This window comes from Frankliniella occidentalis, unplaced genomic scaffold, assembly GCF_000697945.3.
Source record: "Frankliniella occidentalis isolate FOCC.00 unplaced genomic scaffold, Focc_3.1 Scaffold146, whole genome shotgun sequence".
Taxonomy (NCBI): domain Eukaryota; kingdom Metazoa; phylum Arthropoda; class Insecta; order Thysanoptera; family Thripidae; genus Frankliniella; species Frankliniella occidentalis.
This window is the reverse complement of record NW_026267273.1, coordinates 170604-196433: the sequence shown is the minus strand read 5'-3', so window position 1 is coordinate 196433 and position 25830 is coordinate 170604. Positions and strand designations below refer to the sequence as shown.

General features: G+C 50.9%; 2 protein-coding genes across 3 annotated transcripts in view; one reads left to right on the top strand and one right to left on the bottom strand.

Annotated features, from left to right (window-relative positions):
* Nucleotides 1–19877, bottom strand: part of LOC113205832 (protein piccolo-like) — a 39248-nt gene extending 19371 nt beyond the window's left edge. Inside the window, exon 1 of the mRNA XM_052271026.1 lies at nt 19821–19877. The gene's annotated coding sequence lies outside the window, so the exon portion shown is untranslated. The remainder of the gene's footprint in view (nt 1–19820) is intronic.
* Nucleotides 19878–22484: 2607 nt separating this feature from the next.
* LOC113206025 (homeobox protein 2-like) lies at nt 22485–25481 on the top strand. 2 transcript variants are annotated; one of them, XM_026421900.2, is made up of 4 exons: nt 22485–22641; nt 24079–24386; nt 24531–24590; nt 24688–25481. In XM_026421900.2, exons 1-4 carry the CDS (start codon nt 22554–22556, stop codon nt 25225–25227), a joined length of 996 nt encoding a protein of 331 aa, XP_026277685.1. In that variant the 5' UTR covers nt 22485–22553; the 3' UTR covers nt 25228–25481. The 2 variants fall into 2 exon arrangements, with proteins under 2 accessions (XP_026277685.1, XP_052126990.1); XM_052271030.1 differs by lacking the exon at nt 22485–22641 and adding an exon at nt 23547–23569.
* Nucleotides 25482–25830: the final 349 nt, after the last annotated feature.

Below are 25830 nucleotides of genomic sequence, written 5' to 3'. Positions count from 1 at the left end.
GAGAGAGAGAGAGAGAGAGAGAGAGAGAGAGAGAGAGAGAGAGAGAGCGTGTGATCACGCGTGCGTGAGTGCGGCTAACCCCGCCATTGGCTGCTATGAATACACGTGAACCGTTGCACAGTCGCCGTGGCGTCGCCCCTGCCTGCCTGCGGTCGCCAAGAGTCTCGCGGGCGACATCGTGTGATACAAATATGAAGAGGAGGAGGAGGAGGAGGACGAGGTGGAGGGGAAGGAGGCGGCGGAGAGGAGCGGCCCCCAAAGTGGGTCAGGAGGGCCTTCAACTTGAACGTGAGTCGAGGCAGGCGGCGCGAGCGGCTGGGAGCGCGGCGGGGCGGGGCGGTAGACGCCGAGGAGGGGGCTCCAGAGGTTAGTCGCCCGCACGGTCGGGCCGCCGGGCCGGGCCCTGCCGCAGCTCGACTCACCTGCATGCCGGCGACCAGCACCCTCGTGCTTGCCACAAGGAGGGGCCTAAGCAGGAGGAGGCTCACGAGAGTATTTCGAAAAACCGCGAAAATCCCAGTCCTCACCGCGCACTGGAAACGCAAGTGTGCGAATGTCACACTCTTGTTGGTGCGTGGATGCCTATTTGTACACCTATGAGGATAAATTCAGTAAAGTTGTGAATTTTTCTTTTGAAATTGACGCCTTCATGAGTTCGAATGACGTTACACACCTACAAGTGAGTGGCATTCACACGCTTGGGTTTCCGGGGCCCGTCCGCCTCAGCGACTCCCAATGGAGCCATCACAATCATCATCGTGAGACGCGCGCTTTTCAAAAGGGCCGCGCCGCGTGAAAACGGACGCGGATAGAAGGGAAGAAACTGGCCGGGCCACGGGGCTTTTCAAGTGACGGAGTCGATGACGCAAAGTCCCGTTCGATTTGAGACGAGCCTAGCAGGTTAGCGGCTCCACGCGAGTGCGGCCCGCGCCGCGCCGCGCCATGCCACGCTCCGCCACGCCCAGCCACGCACTGTGCGTCCGAGAACCATAGACCAATAGCTAACAGCTAAGCATGGCGGAAGTTATTCGGCGGGAAAAACAAACACGACGAAGGCTCCTCAAGTGCATGATGGATAGTTTTGTTCAGTATAAATTAAAAGATTTAATGAATTTCGCTCTCGCTAGGCATCTGAACATCTCACCAATTTGAATTATTTCCTATTCCCGTCTCTCTTTTTATTTTATTTTTGTCAGCGATAAGCCCTTTTCCTCGGCACTCGGCTGCACTCACGACCGCAGGTACCCCGTCATCGGAGCCCCAGGAGAGTACCCGGTGCCCCTAACGGTGCACGTCGCGTCACTAAATGTAACCGGTTCTCCGTCGAAGCTTCCTGCCCCTTCGGCCGAGCCCTCCCGATGGCGTCACTCACACATAACGCGCAGGACGCCAAGCCCTCCCAATTTTCTGAATTATTTTTTAGTATCTCACACCTTAAATTCATGTTAGTCTTATGCCTTTCAAGAAGCCTAAGCCTTTAATGTGGACGTCATTAGTGGGTTTATAAAATTAATAAAAGTTCTTTTTTTTTGTTTGGTGAAAGAGGATCATAGTTCCTTTCAAGTTCCGACGAGGAGTCTCCAATATTGTGCATTGAAAGCGTTCAACAACGTGTCGGATACCATTATTCGTCGGACTGAGAATTTATATTTTAGGAGTATGTTTTAAACTCTTCCAAAGTTGAGTACTTGTATTTTAGGAATATGTTTTAAACTCTTCCAAAGTTGAGTACTTGAAAGTGCTCAACTCCAGTGCTAACCTAACCCATTTGTTAAAGCACTTTGTCAAAGCTGCCCAACAGTACAACACTACTTCCAAACGTACACATTTCTACGGCAAATATGCCAGTATGGAACAAAGTTTACCAACAGCATTTTCTTGCCAGACGAACGTTTTATTTATCACAGTATTGAAAAACCATGTCCTACAAAAACCACAGGCGAAAACAAATTTCCATTTCACCAAATCTGTAAAGAGGGCGGTAAGAAATTTGGAACGGTGAATAGTTGTGTGAGTTGGACCAAAACGTACGCACATGCCCAAGCCCAGTGGGCGGCGGTAGTGGTCCTAGTTGGACGAGGCGAGGAAGAACGGTTTATATTATCTTGAGCAAAACACACTATGCAAATGCATGCATATTGCTCCCGGAGGCGCATCGCTACGACCGCAGGCCCGGCCTCCGCGCGCCCAGGCTAGCCTGGCCGCACTGATCTACTTCCGAGGCCTTGTTTAGAACAAAACGGCTCCGGTTCTCATCGACAAGGAACAACAGACCTGCCCATGCTTGCCTCCAAATCGAACTCAATTAGTGCCATGAACGACACTTATCACTCAATCTGAGGGAGCAGAATCGAGGTAAGTGGGCAGAAACTGTAGCTCCCCCCACCTTCCCCCTGCTTCTGCAATTGTTGTTGCCAACAGAGGACACAAAGCGATGCCATGTCTCCGCGTTTGTCGCTGATGAAGCCATTCGGAGACAGGGTATTGTTGTCGAATGAGTTTTAGGGCGGCATACTCGAGGCATACTTTCGGTGTTTTCGGGTAGACTCCGTCGACGTTTCGCTATCACGTTAGTAAAAAGCATACTTGAAGGATAGAAACAGAGTGAGAACATGGTGAGAAAGGCCATCAGAGCAGAGGGTATATACTGGAAACGCAAGTGTGTCATGTCGCACACTTGCAGGATTGAGAATGTCAAGTCATACACTTGAGGGAGTGAGTAAAAGTGTGAATTTTCCTTTGAAATTCACACACTTCTTGTGACCATAGTGTGTGAATGGCGTTCACATACCTGTAAGTGTGCCACATCCACACACTTGCGTTCCCAGTGTACACTTTTTGACAGTGCACGGCGGCGGCACGCGACCACCCGGCGCCCAAAGCCGCCTCGGAATGCCGGCCTGACACCTCCCCGTTATGCGGGACACCTCCGGGGGGGCCGGCCCAGCCCCGGCCGGACCGCGACGCCCCGGCGACGCCAAACTCAGCCCACATGCGGGGCGATGCGCCGATCGACTCGCTTAGTTAACGCCACCGACAAGTCAAATCGAACCAGTTCGTTCAGATAACGCGAGGAAACGAACTGATTGCTTTACATTGCTGCCAGTGTACTGCAATGAATTCTTATCGGAAAATTTCTAGAATTGAAATTGAAAAGTTAAAAATAAAATTTAAAAACACTTAGCTATTTTTGAAAAGTGGCATTTTTTCACATGCTGCTTAAATAAGATGACTAATGTTGTGATGTCCCACAAATAGAGTGCAATAGAACAACCTAGTTATTCGGCACTAAATGTACAGGGACTTTTCTGTCACTGGAAAGGTGCATTTTTAAGTACACATCTTGAGCATGCGCATTGTCACATCAGGGACCAATTTGCATGCCATTGATTAAAAAATTTAATTTTTGTCGAACATCCTAGAAAGATGCAAGTTTGCTTGCAAATTTGTCATTTTTAGGACGAAGTTTTGCATTTGCTTCAGATGTGCTGAACAATACACCCAGTACAGAACATATTTATCCTTTAGAAAGTCCCTTAGGATTTAGAGGACCCAGGGTTCAAAAAATCATTGTAAATTAAAAAAGAAAAGCCTTGTTCAAATTCTGCACCAAGATAAAAAATAAAACCATCGTACATTTAGAGACTGCCAAGCACAAAGTGTTCGGAGGTTGAGCTGCATTCATACTAAATTGTGCCACCCAAAAATAGTTTCCTGCCCTTAATATTAATGTCTAAAACACTTTTTATGATGGTCTCTGAACCAACTGAACTGTATGGTCGTAAAATCTCATATTAGTATCCTTTCAATGACGGACATGACTTATTTGCCTCTGGGACAAATGCTGGTGACATTAAAGCGACACCGCCAATGATTGATGGCAAAAGTAGTGGCAAAAAATATGATTGAACGGCCACCTTGACTTTCACGATGGCACGGTCAGCTGGGTACATAGCACACACCTAGATCATACGACAGTACATTTGGCTGATACCCTGGTACATCTAGATGACACTCACCATCGGGGAGCGTGATGGTGCCTCTGACGGAGACACCGTTCTCGAGAAGGTGCCGGCTTGGGGGGCCGGGCTGGAGCGCGATACGATACAAACACTTCGCGAGACGAGGGGTGGGGAAACAATAACAACGTCGGTGTCGGAGGTGGAGAACGGGTGGTGCGCGCGGCGTGGACGTCGGAGATACACTGCCTTGCCGGCCATGCCCACCCGGGCCAGGCAGGCAGGAGGGCCCGCAGGCCGAGGGCCCCGCGCGGGGCCGGGAGGGGCGGGGTGCGGCGGGGAGGGAAGGGCGGCGTCCCTCCCCTTAACCTGCCCGTGGAGCAGCGGGGCGAGGCGGGGGACGCCTCATCGGGCAGGGGAAAGGGGGTGAGAGGGGCCTCCCTGCCACCCCGCCACACCGCCGCCAGCAGCAACGGGAAGACAGCCAGCCAGCGTCGGACAAACGGGCACAGGCCGGGGCGGGGCGGGCTGGGCCGGGCTCGGCCGCGGCGGGCTAAGCTGGGCCGTGCGTGCCGGGGCCCGAGCGGCCGCGCGCGCGGTCAGCTTAGCCGGTGCGGGCCGCAGAGCAGTGCCGCTATCCGCCGGTGCCAGCCGGGCTCGCAGGGGGCCGCCTCCTCTTCCTCCTGCTTCTCCTCGTCCAGCTCTTCCTCTTCCTCCTCCTCCTCCTCCTCCTCCTCCTCCTCCTGGGCGGCGGGGCGCCCTGCCCGGCCAGCGCCAACAATTAGCGCGAATCACAATCCGAGTGCGTCGGGCAAAGAATTTGCATATGCCGCACGGTAAAAACAAGGAATGCTTTGATGACTACTTCATTAATAGAAACAATTTCATTTATGGTTCATAATTTTGTAACCATAATATGGATGTTCAAACCAGGCGTTCTTTACTTCTCTACGGCTTCTCTGAAAATTACTGTATTCTTTTGTGCACTTCTAAACAAACCTCTGGCGGCCAGAGCTGTCTGGGAACGTCTAGTGAACCCTAGAGTTCAGAGGTTTTAGTGTACCACCATCGCTCCTCGAGCCAGACCGCACGCGCCCTCCGACATGGGTTCTCGTTCTGTACACGATCTTCCTTCAAGAAGTGTGATGGATTCGATCCACGCAAAAAAAAAGGCTCTGAGAAGAAAGAAGAGCGGGGCAATGGAGAGGGGTGGGGGAGGGGGAGGGGGGCGCTGAGCGGTACACCGTTCGGCGGCGTACACCTACGCCTCACGCACCGGCAGCTCATTTCCCGGCGTTGTTGTGGTACTCACCACACGTCCGCTTTTACCTCCCTCTCCCCACTCCACTCCCCGCGCTCTCTTTCTTCAAGAACCACAGGCAATTGACCGTGGCCAACACACACCACAGTCATAGAGGGGCCCGTTGACGCCGTCTCCGATACAGGAGAAGAACGGCGGAGATAGACTACACGTACTAGACGAGCGGTGCTTTTTTACTTCCGTCCATGGAAGAAAGAAATCCGAGACCAACATCGCCTAACTAAGCTCTGATGGTTCAGTTTTAAAAGTAAAGATAAGATTCACTGAAAAAATAATAATTGCAAAGTCATGCATTTGAAAGGTGTTAAGAAGTTCATGCCTCTACCCTCTACCCACCCAGGTAGTAAATCTGTCAAAAGACACTCATCTTTAGCACCTTGAGGCTGTTGTCTTTCTAAAGGCATTAAAGTCAAAATTTTTTCAGCACCCCTTTAGAGGTGCGATTTTTGCACATTTGTTATTCTAGTGTTCTGATAGTACACTACAAATGTAATGAGAGGGGGAAAAGGAGTGTCAGATATCTGCCGCGTGCGTCGTGCACAGTAAGTGGGTGGCTTGCGCCGCGCTTTACCTTCCCCTCGGGGCTCAGGCTCAGTGAAAACGTCCCGATTGTTCGAGGCAGGCCCACGGCAAGGACTCCTTTTGTCGTGGAGGCTGGCCCCGCGGCCCGCGGTCAGACAGCAGCTAGCTGGGTGCCCCGGCCGGACCCCAGCCCCCCACACGGCAGCACCTCAGTAGAGCACCTCGCGTCCGGGGCCGGGCTGCGCGCCACACTACTTTCACACTGGAGAAGCCGTGCGCTGGAGCTGGAAGCGTCCAGACGGACCTTCCATCCTCGTCCAGAACAAGGCGCGCGACCCACCACACCACCGGGGGCGACGGGGACAAGTCATTGAAGAAAAAACATATTTTCTAATTTACAGTACATTTTCTTTCTAGTATTTACTGTCTACAATTTGTGAATTTACGATACCAACATCGTCAATTTATGATATAAGCGTTTTGCTTGTCGAAGGAAGTCGATAATACGGTGGTCCACCGTAGTTACATAGATCATAGGGAACTTTGAAATTTGGAATTACGAATCGTAACTAACAAGGAAACTTTTTCATGGAAAATGTGTCCATAAATCTTTACAAGTTTTTCACAGTGCCAGACCATAAGTAAGGGTGACCCACTGTACGACATTGTGGGGGGAAACTGAACCGTGCCGATTTGAGTCGAGCTACCAGCAACAGCGATTTGCGTGCCGGACGGTATCGAGAGGCTATACTGCTGCGGACCGAACTATCGTTCGACCGGCCGTTCAAGTCTCCAGACCGGGCCTGACCACAAGGCAAGTGCGAGGGAGACGGAGTCCGGATGTGTCGCAGTGCGAGAGAGCTGCATGGGCTCGGAGGCATGGCACCGCCCTCTTTCCGTCTCGCATACTCACAGGAACTCCGCACAGGGCCATTTCCCCTCGCACTCTGTGTGGAGCAGCACGCGGCCAAATGAGCGAACAGCGAAAACAAAAGCAACGGGCCGGAGCACACTCTAAACAGCATGGCTACTTTGCCTGCCAAAATGTTCACACTAAATGGGCAAGAATAAATATGAAAGAATTAGTTGATGCCTCACTATGCTTGAAAAAAAAAATGTTTGTGATTTCACGAAGTAGTTCGGGATTTTCGAACGGCATCCCGTAGTAGTGCTAAATGAAAATTCCGCGGATACCACGCATGGTTTTTTTCCGTTAACAATGAAAATCCTACCCGTTGAATTATGATTGGTAGACATGTGGACACCTCGTTCACGTATCCTGCTCCAAGGATCTTTACAACCTAAAACCACTTCAAATCTAGAAAACGAAGTCGTCAGGGAATTCAAAAAAGTATCTGAATCTACGTGAGATCCCAAGAGATTTTAACAGTCATTTTGAAGTACATCTTCAACAGATGCATTTTCACAACTTACAAAAAAGACAAATTTTTCATTTTTGTACTTAGAAAAGACAAAATTTTTCATTTAATTGATGTGATTTACAAATTTTCCTCTGCTTATGTGCTTAGTTTTAAAAAAAAATCCAATAATGGACACGTTTGTCCTCTAAAAAGTCATAGAAGATTTAGAATGTTGTCATTCATTTTTGCCTGACACATGATGACATTCTTATAAAAAATGCAAAATTGTGGCCTCTTTGCTAATTTTTTGTCAAGAATTGTCAGTCTCCAGAAGAAGGCAGAACTTTTTGGCAGCTAAATAGGACTGTCTTTATTTTGGAAAGCAAGAGGGCCACGTCATTTAGACTGTACGACTTTTGCATCACATTGCTTTTTTACAGTGTGTACAACGACATGCACATGAACGCCTGCCCTGCCCCACCTGGATGCTCGCGAATGAGTCACCGCTGTCGTGTTTGCACCCTGGAGACCATTCCGGTCACGCCCCGCCGCTCCATCTCGCTCCCTCCCGCCGCATTCCGGGCCGCGGGAGCGACGGTGACAGAGTGAGAGCACCTCCGGGGCGCGCCGAATGCAGCTGGAAGCGGCTGGAAGGCCCTCGCTCATGGAGATTAGAACCTGGAGCATGCTGCCGGCCGGGCGAGCCTCACGAACGACTAGCCTCGTCTCCCCCCGTCGCTGTCATCGATCGATCGCTCGTGAGGTTAGACCAGAAAGGGTTTTCAGTAAGCAGTCACAATAACCAGGTAGTGGAGTTCGACATTGCTAGGCGCGAGAGACTGAGGAGGGACTCCGCCGTGGCGTTTACAGCCAGAGTGTCACGCGGGTACTTTGGACGACAGTCGTGACGCACCCAGAACCACCCTCCCGTGTCCGTGACGTCGTCCACCAATGCTGACGAGTCCAGAATCAAAACAACTTCTGACTATAGGCCCGTCGTCAATACTGGGTGCGAGAGAGAGCGAGCGAGAGAGGTGCGACGCTTCGCAGAAAAGTGAGTAAGCGCACAAAACAACAGATCCTTTGCCTTTATTCGTTTTTACTTAAAGGAAACGGTCAGTGCGGTTACGGCAGCTTTTAAGTTCAATCCTCCTAATTTCATGCTTCGCGCAGCGGGGCCAAAGTTCTAGAGTTATGGTTGCGGCTCGGCCAATCTTCGCAGGAGAGCCGTCGAGTATAATGACATAAACCGCGCAAATCAGCCGTCCAAGCCAGCAGCAGCGAGCGGCCAAACAGCGCGCGGGAGCCTTTCAGAACGTCACGATTATCTCAAAGCGCCTGCTCTAAAAAATTTAATTTTAGCGCCGCCTCAGCGGGTCGCCTCGTGTTCTCAAGCCCCGTGAATTTGTGATGATAGTGGCAACAGCTCGTCCCAGGGAGGGTCGTTGACCACAGAAAGCGGCAGGCAGCTCGACTCACACCGCCACGCCAGGCCTCGCCCAACCACCACGCCCCGCCCCGACCGGCACTTGATTGGACCGGACCCGAAAAGCAATCTCACGTAAGTAGGTAAATTAAAGTCTTGTGAACCACCCTCTGCGTATCCCCACCCACCAAAGAAAGTCACACACGGGCCAGGGTCGTTTATAGTGGGATCGCAAAGCGTCCCAGGGAGCAATGACCACCACCTCATTCAAAATGGAACGAAAGCCAGAGCGGTGACCTTTACACACTCTCATCACACTGCTTTGGTAAGTAAAGCGGCAGATAATGCAAATAATCATAACCAGCTTTCCTAAGTTACGACCTTATGTTTCACGAAGCAGGACAGCGCATGATAAAATCAAATCATCTCGTTATTGGCAGAACGAAGCGCAGACAAGCACCCATCTCTCCATCACGAGGGCCCCGTTTATAGTCGAGGGGGGAGGGCCAGGCTGGATGGATAACGCCTACGGGACGGGGGACGGGATTGGCAGCGGATATATAGGTTACACGGCATCCCGAGGGAACCGGGTCAGGAGTGTTTGGTGGGGAGAGGCCGATGGGGTCAACAGCCTCGGCGCGGACTGGGGCCCGGCCGGGCAGAGAGGAGGCCCGGTCCAGCCCGAGTGATCGGGAAGGTCACGGCCAGAGCGAAGCTGCCTGCCTGCACCGCGGTGGGGTGGGGCGAGGCGGGGCCCGACACGCACACATTCGCACACCTGATAGAGCATAGCGGTGCTGCTCACACGTCGCGCCTAGAGTCACTTGAGCACGGCACAGCCGTTTCAAAAGCCCCCTACATCGTCGCATATTATTTATTTTTCAAAAATAAAAATCGAGTCATCCAATAATTTGAAGTAGAAAATGAATGAGTTCAGCCGGAACGAGAGTAGATTTGGGTCAACCAAAAAATTATTCTGATTATTGGCAGCCGGTAGCAAGCTTCAAAATCACGTTTCAAAATTCCATTAAACCATATCCGAATGATGACATCGATATCATGAATTTAGGCTGCAAAGATCATTTTTCGCACACAGTCTGCCAAATAATGAGTATCGAGCGAATATGTGATAATGCACGGTTGTGAAAACACGGAAAACTGTCACGCTTCATAGCAACTCGTGGTGTTATGGTGACTCGTCGGTAACGACATCACAGCATGTAGAGCGCAGCTCCGGCGTTGCGTACGGCAGAGATGTTCTGCGGTGAGGCGTGCTTGCAGGGGCGTTCTCTCGGTGTTCCATCGGCACCGGGCCCAGGGCGTTCCCCCGCTGTCTCCGCGTCACATACTGTCCACGCAACGCCGTTCCGCACCACAGAAGAGCCACGATGCATGCGGTGCACCAGTCATTGCCTCATCACTATTTTCTATTTGAAAGAGCTTTTATCTAAGCACGGCAACGGCAGATTTTGTAAGAAATTGAGTGACAATATTTAAGCAAACGTATTAAGAATGTTCAACCTCAAATTATCCAGTGTAGGAAGTTTTGGTAAGCCCTGGTAATCAATTATAATCGTAATAGCTGCGGTGAACAAAGTCCTAGTTAGGCATACCGCCCACAGTTTTGAAGCTCTTTGATATTTAAGGAATAGGCAACACCTTCAAATCACCGCCAAAAAGACACAGATCCTTCAAGTGGCCAACGTTCAAGGCACATACGTGTTTGTCGCAATAAGAGAAGTAGAATACGAATTGCAGTGGTAGCAGTAGTAGTGTCGAGTGGTGTAGTAGTGCAGTGATTTTCATTCCTCGAAACTCAACGCTGCCGGCTCATGCGAACAAACGGGTACCCCGTAGTGGCGCGCTCTAGCGGTGTTTGGGAATACTTTCTTGGGGCGAGAGGTATCTTCATTGTGTGCTCTCGCGGGCGCCGCGGTGCACCTGCGCGTGGAGTATCCACGGAGAAAGGCGTCCCGGCGCCGCTGATACCCCTGGGTGAAAGCAGGAGGTATTTCTGAGGGAATTCCCCTTTCCTCCTCTCCCCGATCCAACCAGCTAAACTTAGATAGCTACGTTGTAGATAAAGGAAGTTTTCTCGACACATGCAGGTGAATAAAACTACAAGAATCTAAGCGTTTTGTCATCCTTACAATAAGAAGACAGAGTATCTCGTAGATCCGTGATTTTTCTAAAGTTGTACTATGCAAGATGCAGACATGCGGGCGGATTTGGCCGCAGATGCTCGAAATGGCTCCTTACCGCCCCGAGGAAAAATAGAACTAGCACACCGTCGTTTGTCTTGTAGCCAATCCAGAAAGTACGCACCGAGAAAAGGGTTCCATTGAACTAATGGCAATTCCCTTATGCCAACAGAAATTTCCGTTTATATTACATGATAGAATTTGTTTGTTACTTTGGAGGAGCTTTCTTTGTTTTAAAAAATTATCTTTGCTCAATGGCCATTTTTCCCGCTTTGGAAAATCATTTGAATCAACAGAAAAATTCCAGTATTACATCAGAACACATATTCAACGGAATTGCTGTCTCGGTGCGCCCGTTTTGCCATTTATTTCACTCCATTCATACGACAATAATTACGGGGGCTCGGCGCCTGCGAAACTCAGGGTAGGCCACCCCGCTATGCACGCGTGCACTGCAGACGCTGCCTACCTCTCAGGCGCTTGGAGAGCATGAAGAAGATGAACTTGAGTTGGTAAGAGAGAATAATGCACTGCAACCTGCAACCCTTAAGTGAAGTTTCGTGCTCGAAATGACAAAACACAATTTTGCCTTGCCCAATCAAAGCGAGGACTTTATTTTGAGTATATTCTTGCTTTAATAGAGTAATACTTCAGAGATTTCCCTGACCTCGACCAATTCTAGTGAAAAAGCTCACTCTCACTGGGTGAGAACTCGAAAAGAGTGACAAAAATAATCTTGCTCTCAGGAGAGCAATATTCTTTGTAACACTGATTTTGCCCTCCTGCGAGAGCAAGCTTGCTCATCTAGATGACTATCATTTTTAGTGCGGCTATGATCCCCTACAAAACCACCCACAGGAGACTTTTAAGGATTACAACATAACTTCGATTGACTTGTTGCTTGTTGTCCCTGTTTCTCTATATCCACTTGGGTGACTTATTTTCGGGCAAGAAATGGTTTACACGAAAGAAAAGCGTAGGTATTTTATCATACGAACTTTCTCACGCAACATGCGAGGCGAAAGGCAACTCAAAAATACTGACAGGTCGACAAGTTACGGGCGCACTATACAGCTCGATTACAGCTCTTGATATGAGCGAGCCATGCCTTCGACTGGCATGCTGCTCATGAGCCTTAATAGTCGCAATGCGACACTCTGGTTGCGAACATTAGAAAGAGGCTAGGAGGAGTTTCGAGACGAAGAGAAGGGGAAAAGAGCGGTAGAGAGAGGAAGAGAGGGTGAAAGAAAAGTACGTGTTGTGATCGAGCCCGCCTGTTAGAGTCAATTGTGATTCGCTCCGGCCGCTGTACTTGCGGGGGCGGAGACGCACTTGCTCTACGAGAGGTGGCGTGGCGCGGAGTTCGAAAAAAAAGAACACCCGACGCTCGCCCTCCACCTCCTCCACGCGCCTTAGAGTCCTTGTCATCACGCACAGAAAGCGGGCCGCGCGTCGAAAACGGCGTAAAAAGGACGAATAACACCTCGCTGGCGGACGCGACGCGGTGTAGAGAGTCGGAGCGGAATTTTACAGATTCGCACGTAGCTTGGTTAGCGGGAAAGAAATCCCTACGTGGGTAAGAATACGAACAATGCTGTATCAACATTTTCATCCACAACTTTCGACAAATGAAAACAAAAACAAAACAAAAAGACCACGTAGTTACATTTTGCGGCAAAGTTAAAATACGCGATGGCACAAATAAGAGGTATGGGGTGAGCAGTGAACAAAATATTCGCCCGTAAACTTTTGGGCGTGCACGCCGCAGAATAGCATGCTTAGCACCGTGACAGAGCGCCCCCTCCCCCCTCCCCCTGGGCGCGCGTCAGCAGTACACTTACACTAGGACGCCGCCGTGCCGCCGAGAACAGCAATGAGGTCCCCAAGGATGTCTCGCCGCACTCCTCTAAACGCGCCCGTCGTAAAGTGCAAGTATCCGAGCACCCCGCATTGCCGCGGCTTTGTGTCCCAGTGCAACAAACAAGACTTCCACTTTCGGCGGTGCCCGCTTGAGTGACATCACCAAAAGTTTAATTGGTGACGTCTCACTTTTGGGCACTTCTCTGTCCTTCCACAATAACAATTAGGACTGCTGCTTGGAAATGCGTGGGACTCTTATAGTTGCGGGCACTCAAGCTGTATTCCCTGTACTCCGACTGTACTCGCAAGTCCGCGCCAAAAAGTTGCTAGAAACACGAGTTGCCGACCCTTCATTCTAAACGCGAATCTTGGGTGCAGTGTCACAGTCACAGCTTTCCTGTGAGTCCCAGTAATTTTTTTTCTCTGCCCGTCTGCTCACCATTCCAGCTCAGCCCAGCCGAGCGTCGCCTTTCTATCCGCCACCGCCGCCCAGCCTTTGCCGCCAGCACACATTAGCAGACAGGTGAGCATAGTTGTCAACGCAATCAACATGCGTTGAGATGATGAGATGCCTCTGCCGTGCTCCTCCACCCACACACGCCACGTATCGTTCACACACCGAGGTGTTGACAGCTTCACAGGCTGCCGCGCCTACACCTGGTCCGCCACTGCCGCGTGCTGCTCTGAGCCGCGTCCGAAGCGTCGCACCTTTTGCTCACGCGGGCCACGCGCGGGACGGGGCGGGCGCCCCCGCGGACGCAGCCGCCCAGAGAGCGTCGCGTGCCGTACCGCAGCTGCCGTTGCTCCATATGCCGACTGCTTCAGAGTCTGTCGCGATGGAGAGCGAGAAGTGCACCCTGCGAATACAAGTAAAGGGCTTTCTAGTTCATGATGAAACTGAATCTGAGTGGGTGGGCATATTCCCCCTTGCCCGGTGGGGCGCGTAGGCACGCATTATCTGAACGGCCACTAAAGTGTGCGACAAATCACAACAGGAGACAGAAGAAAAAAAAGCGGGTAAAAAGACGGGACGACCAGGAGGAGGGGTCGAACGTCGAATAACCACTGAGCCGGAGAAAAAGGACTCTTTTTTATACACAGTGGTGCAGCGGTGCATCGGTTGAACGCCTTCAAGGTGCACTCCACAGACGCCCTGAAGTCAAACAGGTCAAAACGGTCTGGCTTTGTTGAGTTGCAATCAAGACAAAATAAAGCTGCAGTGAGCAAACAAAAACGAAACATGACAGTTTGCTATTTGCACTATTGCACACTCTGTGGTATTAAAAAAAATGCGACCTTAAATAAAATCATATCTAGGATTTCCATTTTTAAAGGACAATTTCGACTTCTTTGAAGGCCAAATTGCCGGCCCTTTTATGGGGGGCTACAAGGTTTTTAGAATGTGTTCAGAACATACACACAGTAAAAAAAAACAGTGACCTTTTACAACCGCAGCAGTAAAAGGCAGGTTACGGGCTTACTTGTAAGTAACATTTTTTACGAGGCTTGGTAATTGATGGCGTGAGCAACTGCCCCGGTTAAATGTGTTCCCATGTTAAGATAAGTTGCATTATTAGCAGCCCGATTATTAGTGTTGATACGGTCATTTGGGCTTACTGCAATTTTACAACTGGAACTGTAAATTGTTGGCTGCGCCAAAGACAAAGATTAAAAGCTAATGAAGCTAGCTTCCAAAATTAGAATACAAAAAGGTAAAAACGTGAAACTAAAGTAATTTTTTTAACAGTTAATAAAAAGATGGGTAATCGACCGCTGTGCGTTTCTGTTGCTGGCACACACGCCGAGCCCGGTGCTCACTAGTTCAGACTGGATATGTCACGCTGTTCATTTTGCCGGCCCGTGTAAAATTAAGGACACAGAAGACTACCTTGCCGGGCCGCCCGCCCAGCTCAGGGCGTCCGCCCGGCCGCCGCTCCGCCCGTGCGTCTGTCTGCAGGTCGCGTCCCCGACTACGGACACGTTGTAATTTCATTGTTGGTTGCGCCAAGCAGAGACACGAGCCTGGCCCGCATAAAGAGGGTCTGGCCCTGAAAAAATGCATGCAGAAGTGCAGCGGCGAGGTTTGCCGGAGGCGCTGGCTAGGCAGAGCAAGGGAGGCGCCATTTATGACAAGAGATCAAAAGATGACTGAGTGACATTTCAGTAGTCGCGGAAAACGGCGCGGTGTGGTGGCTAGCGTGATAGCAAGGAGAGATTAGGGCAAAGAGACGTGTTTTGAAATTTCGGAATTCGCGATGTGAAAGCTACAAACGTTAATGTGAATTTTAAAACGACTTTCAAGAAATTTTAAATGAACATTAAATAGGTGAACTAAAAATGTTCTAGAGGTTAGCTAGATGAGTTGAAGGAGTGCGAATCACCTTTCACCGGTATAATGTCACAACAAAAATACGGGATGCTGGACAGCCGCTCCCTGCTAGATGGGTGCAAACGGCGCCGTACCTAACTAAGAAGAGGTAGCGGGGACCTCACAATTAGACCGATTATTTTGGCACATGCAAGTTTCAAAATTCCATTTTTTTTTCTAATTTTCAGAAAACAGTTTTGAATTTGCAGAAAAGCATTATGAAATTTTAATAACGAATTGCAAAATTGACAATGTTATGAAATTTCCCAATGATGTTTGCAAGTCCACAACTGATTCCGGTGTGAAATTTTTAGACAGTCCCTTGTGGTCTGTCTCTACCCGAAGGTAAAAGTTTCCAGTATTGATAAAGATGGCCGATTAACGTTCCAGTTATGATAAGCCGATTGACGTTGATAATATAGATTCTCTGTGGGGGCGAGCGTTTTCTCCGTTCCGTTCCATTCCATTCCGTTCTGTTCGTCCCCGGTAGCAGTCTGCTGTCATCGCCCTGGTTGTGTTATAAACACAGCGCCCTTATCCCTTGCTTCGCGCCGAGCCAGGGTGGGCCAGTCCACTTGAGCCTCTCGCAGTGCTGCTCCTCGCGCGCCCTGCACCCCAACCCCTGCCCACTTACAGCTCAATCGGCACCGGGCGCCACATGGCCCGTCCACTTGACAAGTGATCCCTAGTCTTAAATTTTAAATTTGAACAACAGCGCTCTGAAATATGAAATGTGCTTGTTTTCGGGCACCCGGAAATTACGAATCCAGCAAAATTTGAATGGCGATTCTAGCATAATTTGCTGATTTTCGTTGTTTTTGATTTTAACCACAGCTTTCCGTAACAAGGGCTCCTGGGTAAGGTGAAAGTATCGCGTTTTGATAAAGGTTGTCGTTGCCGGATATTGCCAGTTTTGATAAGAAGATTTTCACTCTCGTTTTGATGCCTTATTGAATTTAAAGATACTAACCTTAGCGCCTATATATTTTAAATTTGCTTTTGGAGCTGGACTGTCTCGTTACCGGCCGGCAGGCCAGTTTTTTAACAGTGTTGCAATGGCATGGCTACACATTTAGTTGTCAGGGGACAAATATCGCTTTTTCTTCGCATTCGTTGGGAGGACTATGATATTATACTAAGTGTTACTAAGGCAAAATTACACATTTGATACGATTGCCGTCACTTCGGAAAATCAATATTTTGCACAAAAAAATCCTTAGAAATTTAACGGTTTTCTGGCACAATGAAACACAAATGATCCCCGCAAAACTAACAGTATAAGTAGGATTTAAAAGGCAGCAGAAAAATATTTTCACAATTTATAGAATACTGCCCTAAATTTTTCGGAGCACTCAGCTGCAGCCCATGAGCGGGGGTCGCCGCGATGCCGCGCAAAGACGACAGGCTCAGCTCATCCCTCGACAGCAGCAGATTTTGATTAGGGGGTCTGCTCGCAGAAAACAAGCTATGATTACGTGGGGCGCGGTGCGGAACGCGATCCGCGCACGCCGGCAACTTGGCGACATTGTTTTGCTCTCATTTCGACAAGTTGGCCACGTGACGTGCGCATGCACTGCCACCAGGAGGGCACACAACATGGCGGAGTCTTTACCCAACTGAAGGGCGACCGAATGCACTACTGCAACTGCACGTCGTGATACATGTATACTCCACAAAGGTACCTATTCATGCCATTGTCCCCTCTGAAATACCTAAAAAATCAAACGAACAAAAAAAAAACCTCGCCACGTTGTGTATGCAAACATGCCTAGACATCCATCAGCCTGGCAGATAGCGCGTCGTGTTTTGGAAAGCGTGGCGCCGCGTGGCGCCGGGCCGACCGCGCCGAGCCACGCGGAACAACGGGCCATTTCACGAACGCCACCGCCGTGGAAATGGCCGCCACTCGTCTCTCGTTAAGTAGCCGCAGCCCGCTCTGCAAAATCAACAACGTGTCGTCACGTCAACAAGGGGTGTAAGAAGAAAAAGGGGGAAAACGAAACCGCGGTGGCGGAATTTTCTAAAGAAGCTATTATTTGTGAATGTGTGAATAGAGCGCCCGTCATATCGGCAGGAGACGCAGCGAGAGCAGTTTAATGCAATTTAAGTATAGGGTTGATACAGCTCACGAAAATTTTCAGTTGTTTTTTTTCGCCCTGCGTCTCAGCGATGTACTATTCTGGCGATTGCGAATGAAGACGTTCGCCCATTGTTCGGCAGCCCTTCTAGCCCCCCGGCCCGGGCGTTCCCAGCGCCGCCGGACGGCCGAGCTCCGGGCCGGACTGCCTCGTGCGCAACGAGACCCGGTCGGCCGCCCGGCCCGACGGCTCCCTGGCTCCTCCTACCCTTCATTGTCATTCAAAATGGCGGCGGTCAAGTTCAACGCGGCGCATGGCGAGGGTCCGAGGGCCACTCCCACTGCCAAGGTCAGGCGCCCACCGTTACAAGGGTCACTATCAAAAAGCGAAAAAAGGAAAAGCAAGGCCAAAAGCCACAAGTAGTACAAAAGGGTAAGACTCACGGGATCACCAAAATCACAGACAGATGAACTATTAGGATGTTTTGTTAAATGATGAGACTTAATAAACGATTAAAAGATAAGTAAATGTGCTACCGCAAATTTACAATTTAAATTATAGTTCGAGTTAACAATAAAATTTCGTAAATTTTACGACCACATTTTTCACAGTGTTTGACTGCAATTTAAATACTTGCAAGTGTGCAACTACTCTGTTGAGCACTTCCTACACAGTGAGCGTTCAATATCAGGAAGGGTTACAACTTACAAGTGTTGAGCAATTGCACTTAGTTCATTAGCGTATGGAAGAAGGCCATCTAGAACCTAAACATTGGTTCCCATGGTTTGATACACCATGCAAGTTGGGGAATGTTAACTTTGCATCATTGACAAAAAAAAAAAAAAAGACCGAAAGAAAATTTAAAAGAGTTTTAAAGCTTATAACTGGGTCTTTTCTTCTCTGATGATCTGCGGGACAGATACGCTACCCCCGACACCGAGGCGCATTTATAAACTCTCCACTCCGAGCTAATGTTATTCTCGGGTCGCACGCTCGGGGCCGGATGAGTTCGCCGCTCTGCATTGTCGGCGGGCCCGTTTCGCGATATGTGCGAGCGCGCGAGCTGCTCGCGTATGGGAATGTAGCGGGGGCGACCTGCACCTTTGTGCGTCATTAGCGGCCGAATCCGCGTCGGGAAAACGCGATGGAAAGTCGCAGAAAAAAAAGACTGGCTTTATTGGGTCAGCCTGAGGGGGCTGAGCCGAGGCATGAAACGGATTCTTGCTCCGCCCCATTGTGTGGTGTCCTTCAACCTCCACGTAGGATCCGCTGGGAGCCTGAGTGGATAAGAGTCCCCGTGAGTGAAAGCATATTATTCGGGCTTTAAAATTTCGAGAGAAATTCCATTTTTCTTGAGAGCAAAGTATCTTTCTCGGTTTATGCGGGAAACATGGAAAAGCAACAATACAGACAACGCAATTTCCCGGCTGATATTCCCTGTACATCCATGCTTTCAGCTTTCTTTCTCACGGACCTTTGCATCCGTAACAGACGTCAACCTTCACAAATTCCCCGAATACCACTCACTTCGTCTCTATCACACTAGGGCGGGCGTCCGTACTCTAGTCACAATAACGCGTCCACACGTCCACGACAACCGCCGCCTCCAGCAGCCCGGCCTCCTGGCCCGCACCGCGATATGCAAATTTTGGCCGGGATGCGCTTGCGGAAAGAAGAGGAAGAAGATGCCGCACAATAGGCGGAAAGAGCGGCGTCAGGTAGAAGTTGGAGAGAGGGTTGGGGGGGGCTCCGAGGCAGAGAAAGAGAGATGAGAGGGGTAGGAGCGAGCGAGCGAGAGAGAGAGAGAGAGAGAGAAGAGCGATCTGTACTAAAAGAAAGTCCCAAGCAAGCACCCCGGGCTGACCGCCATGCTGTCCGCATCTCTCCCGGCCGGCCCGCCCTCCCGCACCCCGCCGGCGACCTCCAGAAGACGAAGGCGATAATTTGACTGGTTCTGCATGAGCGGGCGGGCGAGGCGGCGGCGTCGGGGTGGACATCGGTGCGGGGCGAGCAAAACACGACCATCATCGTAGCGTCGCGGTCCAATTCAAAGGCGCGACACTGTCTGAAGGAGGAAATAAACGGTCGCACTCACCTTCCCGGTCTCCGAGGCCTGCGGGGGTTCGCGTCCCCCCACCCCCAGCCCTCCCGCCCCCAACGCATGGTGCCGTGGCGACACTCTTGGGGGCGCCCCCGGCTGCAGTCCGTCCCCCGGTGCACCCCGAGGACGGCGACACTCCGTGGGGCGGCCGTCGGGGCTCGGGTCGCCGTCATGGAGGCCGTGCCGGCCGCTGTCTGGAGCGCAGTCTTCACGCGTAAGACGACGACGACGACGACGACGGGGGGCGCCCCCAGCCGCTGGCGACGGTGCTCGGCGATGAGTAATCCTGGACGGCCTCCACGGCGGCGGCGTGATCCTGGACGGGCGCGGGCGCTGGCTATCCACACGGCACACACTGCACTGACACTGACGACGGGCTCGGTCCGGCCGAGCACTGGCCGCGCGTCCACCGCGTCCTCCGCAGATGTACGCTCCTGAACGAGGTCAGCGTCGACCCCTCGGACGACATAATGCAGATCACTCACATGGGGAACTGGAGCGAGCTCCCCCCGGCTCGGCCCGGCTCGGCCGCGACCCGACACGCGCGCTCAGCCTCCGCCCCCCGGGCCGCGCGAGCCGCCGCACAAGACAAGCGCGCGAGCCCGTGGACCAGCGGACATCACCTCGCAGTGTCACTCGGTCGACGCGCTCCTTCGGCCCTCCGCCCGGCGTGCCGCCCTGCCACTGAGAGGTGCGACCCCGGCCGGGGCCCGGTGCGGCCCGGCGCAGCAGAGCCCAAAGCAGTCCAGGCGGCGGCGGGGGCCTGCACCGTTGGCGGCAGCAGGGAGCGGAACAGTACACCCACCCCACCCTGCCCCTCCACGCGCACGGGTGTGAGCCGGCACTGGAAAAAAATAAGAGTCCGGCGAGAAGGAACCTTAGCGAAAATGACGGAGACCCGCAAACAACATAATCTCCGAGGGTACCTTTCCTACGAGGTGGATTTTTGAGCATGCATATCGTGTCGTACTCTACCAGTTAGGTCAACATGACATGTGCATCGATCATGCGTCTACAAATATTGATTCTCTCTTGCAACTTGTCACCAACATAACATGAGAGAGCACAACACCGCGACCATACTATGGTCACGACGCAGGGTGTTACTAGGGTTGAACCGACTCAAACAACATTTCGTTACATCCCTCATTATTATTCTGAATAAGTGACATTTGTCCTATGGACCGCTGTAGAACCTGCACAGTGCGAGGTAGGCAGCCCACTTAGCCTCCGCGTCTAACGGCTGCCTATCTTCAGAAACTCGCCCTTACCCAACAGGCAGCATAGCGCTCGAGCCCCTGCACAGGGTGAGGTAGGCAACCCGCTCAACCCCAGTGTCTCGCGGCTGCCTATCTCCGCACTCCAAGGCGGCCGAGAGGACCACGCGGATGCGACAAGAACTGTAAGACCGATGACCGTTAATATAAAACCGTGTGTTGGTTACGAGCGAGTTGGAACAGGTCGTTTTTTTCCTTGCTGCGCTATTCGACCTCCACATGGCGTATAGGCGACGGGCAAGCGGGTAAAGTAGAGCGAGCAAAAACGTTTTCGAAAGCATTCCGCCAGCAGTGTCACCACCAGTGATACCGATTCCGCAGCAGAGCGAGCGAGAAAGTGCGTCGCGCTGCAATCATTTTAGGGGCCGGCGGTCAGCGTCAGCGAGCGTGTGGGGGCGGCGGTGTGGGCAAAGCCGGTGCCGGTAGCCACTTTACAAAACTCGTGCCGAACCACTTGAAAAAAATATAAACGCAGCCCCGCAGTCCCAACGTCTGTAAAATTTATCCCCCCCACCCCCGCCCTCCCTAAATAAAAAATAACATCATCATTGGCAAAAAAACTTCTACAGGTTTTTAGAGCATAGTTCCATCCACATTGTTTTCAAAACAAATACGCCATGGAATTATGACACCAATACTGTACTCATATTTCAGCTTTTGATTTTTCACTGGACAAAGTTTAAACTTTAAAACTTTTTGTTCTGAAATTTCATAACTGTTTCTTCATGTAATGAAAATTCATAACCAAAAAGTAACAATAATTACATTACCAAAAACTGAAATTTCAATCTTATTTCCTTCTTTAACAGCGGGCCGACTGGACCCAACTTGTCATGGACAACACATTTGATGTGCACGACGTTGCATTTTCGCTACAATATCCGCATCATATCGAAACGGAGCGTATCCCTCTGCGGCCATGTTGCGATGCTAATAGGGGCGGGGCGGGGCGCGGCGGGGCGCGACGCCATTGTCGGGGGGCCGCTCTTGAACTTGGCGCGGGCGGGCGGGCGTTCCCACGGCGCGGCCCGGCCGCTGAGTAGCAGGCTCGCTCTCGCGCACGCCCAGACCATGTCCAGACCCGGCACCGGCACCCCCCACCCCCACCAGGTCGCTCAGGCCCCTGTGACCCGATCTTCCGTTTCGGCAGCAAGTAATTGCTCCCGTCCTGCGGAGAGAAGGGAGGGGGGGGACAAAGTAAAGAGCCGTGGAAAAGTAGCAAAACAAATAATGGTAAAATCGAGGTAAAATAAATACTGAGCCAACTACACGCCGTTGCAAACCGTGCTAAGCTGTAAGTGGTATTGTCACTGGAAGCAGTGTCACGCGTCGCACGGTTAGCAACAAGATGCAGGTGTATGTGGTACAGCAAGCCTGTGGTCGAAGCACCCAAATGTCGTTGGGTGCCAAGGTTGTTCTCTTTAATCTTATTAAGAGGGCTACAGTTATAGATATGCAGCATGTACCGCGACGCTAACGTGTAACGTAGTGCACCTAACATGTTTACAAATGTCCGTATTATTGTTAAGGCGATTTTTAAAGATAAAAAAAATTATGTAGGTAGGAATGAGTTTTTTTAAACAATTAAGAGCTCTTAAGCTCTTAAAAGAGTGTGAGATTGTTTGTCTACAAGTAGCTAATTTGAATGTTGGTTTGAACTTGAACGAATGTACAGGATAGTACAACACAATAATGAGAAGTTCAGCTGAATTAACAGCGGAGCAGCCTACCCGGGGCGGCCTAAAGTACTCCACGAAAGCCTCATCTCCTTTATGTAATAGCCCGCCATTATAATCCGTCACTAATTTTGCGCAGTCAGACAGCAGCGGCCCACACGGCGGCCGCGCACGAAACGGCCGCCCCAGACGCCCCCTCCGCCCGCATCACCTCCCCGCCGTGGCGGCCTCGCTCTGCAGGGCGACAGAGAGGAACAACGGTAGCAAACGTAGTCATTATTTGCACGCGTCCCACGCGAACCGTTCCTCGTCTGATACAGGCGCCGCCGCGGTGGTACAGGGGGCGATAAAAAAAGAGGAGTCTGCCAGTTTAGCATGCGCCATCCCAGTGTGAGAGCACGGCATGAAACTGCTGCTGCTGCTGCTGGTGGCGGCACACGCCTTGGCACAGGCCCCCCGACAGGCCCCGCATGCCACCGACCCACCCGCTGGTAAGTAGCAGCCTCCAGGCCCAGCCGCGCCCCCACGAGGCCTCCAGCAGAGCAGCAAAGCGCGGCTTTCAGCGGGGTCAGTCGGGCCGCACTAGGGGAAACAAAAAATAAGGCGTTCGTCTCGGGAACACAGCTAATGTGAGACGTGCCGTACTGTGTCATAACATCTTAAACCGTGACACGATGTACAACAAGTTTTGTCTCTATGATGGTGAGTCGCGCAAATTTATGAACACAAAAAAATAGACCAACTTAAAACAATTATAGAGAATTGTGTGAACGAAGGTAAAACAGGACAGATAATGTTCTCATATTCTAGCAAGAGCTTGCTTTTGAAGTCTTACCGAGTCTTACATTGGCCAAGATATCATGAGAGTATACAGTTTGAATATGACAGTACATTAATTGAAGACGAGATTAATTAAAACCTACGCTAACGTTTGAATATATCTAACGTAGAATTAAATGATGATTACGATTGAACTTGGCCCTGGAATAACGCGAAAAAAAAACAACCATCCCACTTTCCATAGTCGATCAAACGGACCGTCTGCACCTGCACGATCAAGTAACTACGGCACACACGGCAGCCCAAACACGCGCGCCAGAGTCGTTGCCCCGCGGCTGCTAGTGCAGGCGCGCGGGGTGGCGACAGGCTCAGGGTCATGGCGCGAGCGGCTCCCTGAACTTGCCGCGGATCAGCGAGAGCACACCTGGGAGATAAGCGAGGGCTCGGCAGCTCGCGGCGGGGGCGTGCGCGACGGGTGCTCCAAGGGAAAAGTACGACTGATAAAAAAGTGAGCCGGTGTGTGGTGTGGTGTGTGGTCCTGGAGTCACCGCATAAGCGCGATGTGTTAACTGATAAACCATGTGTTTAGCCGATAAACAATTGCAAGTGTGCATTCGGCCTGAAGAGCAAATGCGCTTGGTAAGCTAAAGGCTCCATAATGCAAAGCTTTCCAAATCCTTTGTAACTGCAAAGCATTTGCTATGTATAGCATTGATTTGCATCATTTTAACAGTGTTTTCAAATTTGTAGTAATGCACTTTATAAGTCTGAAAATCCTCGGACAGTTCCTTACATTGAACGCGTGCGTGGGTGGGAAGTGTTGAAAAGAGGAGTTTCACACTCAAAAAGGTATAACTACGGACGGAGTTGAAAACTTAAAGGAGTGCAACCAGGCAATTGTCAAATTTGTATTTTTCCACGAGTAGGACATTTTTATTTGGTCAGAAATGTTGAGTATTTTTGATGTGGGAATGCGTGTGGCTGGAGGGAAATACGCCACGAGCCGAGTGAGCAGGAGCGCTGGGGGTACCGCCGCTGGAGCTGCACGGGGTAACGCCAGTCGTTTGATCCTGCAACCACCTTCCTCGCCCTTCGCGCCTCCCTCTCCTGGCCCTTTTCCCTCCCGTAATCTTCGACTCAATTTGCAGAGAAAGGGGACCAGAATGCCGTGACTCCGTGGAGCCGATCCAGAGTGTGGATTGTGGAGGCCGGCACACCGAAGGACTGGCTGCCCGCCGACGAGGGCTTCCTGGAAATGCCAAAGAAACCCGCAGCGAAGCCGGCAGCTCCAAAAATGGCGACCGTTGTAAAGCCGAAGGCGGTGGTCCCGAAAACGACGAGGAAACCGGGAGCGACGACTGTCAGGACCGCGGCGAAAACGACCACCAGGAGGCCCTCGACGACACGAAAAGTCGCCGCCACAACAGCCGGGCCCCGAAAAGCAAGAAGTGTAGAGGTAGGTTAAAAGCCAACATAACGTAGCAGTTGGCTCATTACAAAACGTAAGCTCACAGTTCGGCTTGTTTAGGCTAAGGCTAGGCTATGTGTGTTGGATTCTAGAATTTGCTTAATGAATTATTTCCCTTTCCGCCCTCTGCAGTCGGTAGGAAGTCCACTGCCGTTCGGCCGGCGCCTGCTGTCCCTCACGCAATCGCCCCAGGTACGGTAGGACAGGCAGGTACGTACCAGCATGGTACCCGCTGGAGTACTTGGTTCTCCTTGTGATCATGAGCACGTGCATTCCCCTGTCCTTCTAGGATGACAAGAGGGATACTTTCTCGGCAAGTCTCTATAGCCTGGGAGGCATATTTTCGAGGAAAGAGAACGAGGATCATCTAATGAGGTTCAAAAGGCAGCTTTTGGAAAGCCGACAGAACAAACAGCACGACATCACACACAAGAACGGCCACGACAAAAGGCACAACGATCAGCACAACACCCACAGTGACCATCAAAATAATCAGAACCGTAATAATAATGGCAACCGTGAACACAACAATCATAACAACAATCACAATAATAACAGACACAATGAACATGATAAGCGTAACGACAATCATAATGACCACAATAATCAGCACAACCACCACCAACACCAGCCCAACGATCACAATCACAACCACCAACACGACAATAACCATAACAAAAGCCCGGATTACCATAACAACAACGACAAGCGAGACAATCAAGAAGACCACCGAAGAGACTACTCATATGACGACTACCGTGATATCACCGGCGACTACGGAGCGGAGGGCAGCGGTGAAGGCAGCGGCGGCGCCAACCCGGACGAATAAGGTACATAATTAGGAGGTCACCATCATGAAGGTTCGGCAGCATCACGGAGGCGTTAGTGTTTGACTACAAACAAAACTAACAATAGTGATGCTAATAGGCCATGCGGCACAAAGTGTGATAGCGCGCTAGTAAAAGCGCAGTGATAACTTAGATGCAAGGCGGCAGATTAAATAATTTTATTTTCTACTGTATCAACAAAGTTGTTTTACGATTGCCCAGAATTTACACAATAAATAAAATAGTTACCAGTGCATTCATGTAATCGCCTGAGTTGAGCAAGACAACTAGAGAGAGCCGGCTTGTGCAGCCAGCTAGGACCGGTCGGTTGGCTGCTCGTCGGGCTTTACTCCTGCCTCCTAGGCCACACATCCGTCTCTTGCGGCGCGAGGGAAGCCTGACGAGCTCGGCGCGACCTGGTGGGAGCTGGCTGGAGTCCCACTCCTTGTAGGAAAAAAGTGCATCCGACAAAATTTTATTAATAAAGACATGAAAAAAGCAACTAATCGCAAGGGCATAGAGTTTGCGGAGAAAACTAACACTTGGTTGCCGCGACAACGTCCTAGCCCGCGGTCCGTCGACAAGCGTGTTTGTTTACGATATAA

What these genes read in the sequence shown, in the direction of transcription:
- LOC113206025 (XM_026421900.2), top strand. Translation starts at nt 22,554, where the DNA reads ATGAAACTGCTGCTGCTGCTGCTGGTGGCGGCACACGCCTTGGCACAG. An exon ending in GAAAAGCAAGAAGTGTAGAG is followed by an intron (nt 24,387 to 24,530) that starts GTAGGTTAAAAG and finishes CGCCCTCTGCAG; the next exon opens with TCGGTAGGAAGTCCACTGCC. An exon ending in CCCTCACGCAATCGCCCCAG is followed by an intron (nt 24,591 to 24,687) that starts GTACGGTAGGAC and finishes CTGTCCTTCTAG; the next exon opens with GATGACAAGAGGGATACTTT.